At 34.8% G+C, this 1,803-nt stretch overlaps 1 protein-coding gene across 1 annotated transcript in view; it reads right to left on the minus strand.

The window, feature by feature from the left end:
- Positions 1-1,580: 1,580 nt before the first annotated feature.
- The window catches only part of EMH_0030620 (uncharacterized protein), a gene marked incomplete at both ends in the record, with an annotated part of 990 nt that continues 767 nt past the window's right edge, over positions 1,581-1,803 (minus strand). Inside the window, one exon of the mRNA XM_013494433.1 lies at positions 1,581-1,801. Coding sequence (XP_013349887.1) covers positions 1,581-1,801 — 221 coding nt within the window. The remainder of the gene's footprint in view (positions 1,802-1,803) is intronic.

A 1,803-nucleotide genomic window follows, 5' to 3' on the forward strand; every position in this document is an offset into this window, starting at 1 on the left:
TTTACATATTTATTTATTTCTATATCTATCTCTTTCTCTTCTCTTACATATACACCATGGAGGGGCCCCCTGCTCTCTATACAAGACCCTCTATTGATACTCAAGGGGGGGGGTGGGGGCCCCCCAATGAAGGGGGCCCCCCAGAAGAAGGGGGCCCCCCGCTGCATGCAGGGGGCCCCCCCCTGCATGCAGGGGCCCCCCCCCGCGATGAAGGGGGCCCCCCAGAAGCAGGGGGCCCCCCAGAAGAAGAGGGCCCCCCACTGCATGCAGGGGGCCCCCCGCTGCATGCAGAGGGCCCCCCCCCTCCCGATGAGGGGGGCCCCCAGGCAGAAGGGGGGGCCCCCCTGGACAGCGGGGGGCCCCCAGAAGAGATGCTGAGGTACCGTTGTTTATTGAATAGTTTTATTTCTCCTTTTTTATTTAATAAAGAAATGTGTAGTTTAAGCATGGAGGCAATGCAGCAGCTGTTTGGGGCTTTGAGGGAGCTGCCTATACACCCGGGAGAACCACGATGGAGGCCCCTATTAAAACAAGAAGAAGGAATCAATGCATGCAAACTGTTTCTTAAGGCTCTAGTAAGAATATTTATTTATTTATTTATTTATTTATTTATTTATTTATTTATTTATTTATTTATTTATTTATTTATTTGTTTATATAAAAAAATATATATCTTTGTATGTATTAGTTATATTAGTTAATTAAAACAGAAGAAAGAATCAATGCATGCAAACTGTTTCTTAAGGCTCTAGTAAGAATATTTATTTATTTATTTATTTATTTATTTATTTATTTATTTATTTATTTATTTATTTATTTATTTATTTGTTTATATAAAAAAATATATATCTTTTTATGTATTAATTATATTAGTTAATTAAAACAAGAAGAAGGAATCAATGCATGCAAGTTGTTTCTTAAGGCATTAGTAAGAATATATAAATAAATAAATAAATAAATAAATAAATAAATAAATAAATAAATAAATAAATAAATATTTAGTTTATATAAAAAAATATATATCTTTGTATGTATTAATTATATTAGTTAATTAAAACAAAAAGAAAGAATCAATGCATGCAAGTTGTTTCTTAAGGCATTAGTAAGAATATATATTTATTTGTTTATTTATTTATTTATTTATTTATATATTTATTTATTTATTTATTTATTTGTTTATTTGTTTATTTATTTATTTGTTTATTTATTTATTTATATAAAAAATATCTATATAAATATATATTAATTATACTAATTAAATAAAACAAGAAGAAAGAATCAATGCATGCAAGTTGTTTTTTAAGGTATTAGTAAGAAGGTATATATATATATATATATATATATATATATATATATATCTTATGTATATATAATATATATATAGCATATATAAAATATATAATAAATGTAATATATATAATACATTATAATATAATATAAAATAAATATAACTCCCCTGTTCTCTCCCTCTCAATCCATACTACTTCCTCTTCTTCTGCTGCTGCTGCTGCTGCTGCTGCTGCCGCTGCTGCTGCTGCTGCTACTGCTGCTGCTGCTGCTGCTGCTGCTGCTGCTGCTTACTATATGCGTTGCTGCACTGCTCGTACTTCTTCATCGATAGGCACATTCTGCCATTGATCTGTTTGTGCTGCTGCTGCTGCTGCTGGTGTTGCTGCTGCTGCTGCTGGTGTTGCTGCTGCTGCTGCTGCTGCTGGTGTTGCTGCTCTTGTTGATGTTGCTGCTACTGGGCGTGTTGCTGCAGGTGACATTGCTGCTGCTGCTGCTGCTGCTGCTGCTGCTGCT

This window comes from Eimeria mitis, genomic scaffold, assembly GCF_000499745.2.
Source record: "Eimeria mitis Houghton genomic scaffold, Emh_scaff1157, whole genome shotgun sequence".
Taxonomy (NCBI): domain Eukaryota; phylum Apicomplexa; class Conoidasida; order Eucoccidiorida; family Eimeriidae; genus Eimeria; species Eimeria mitis.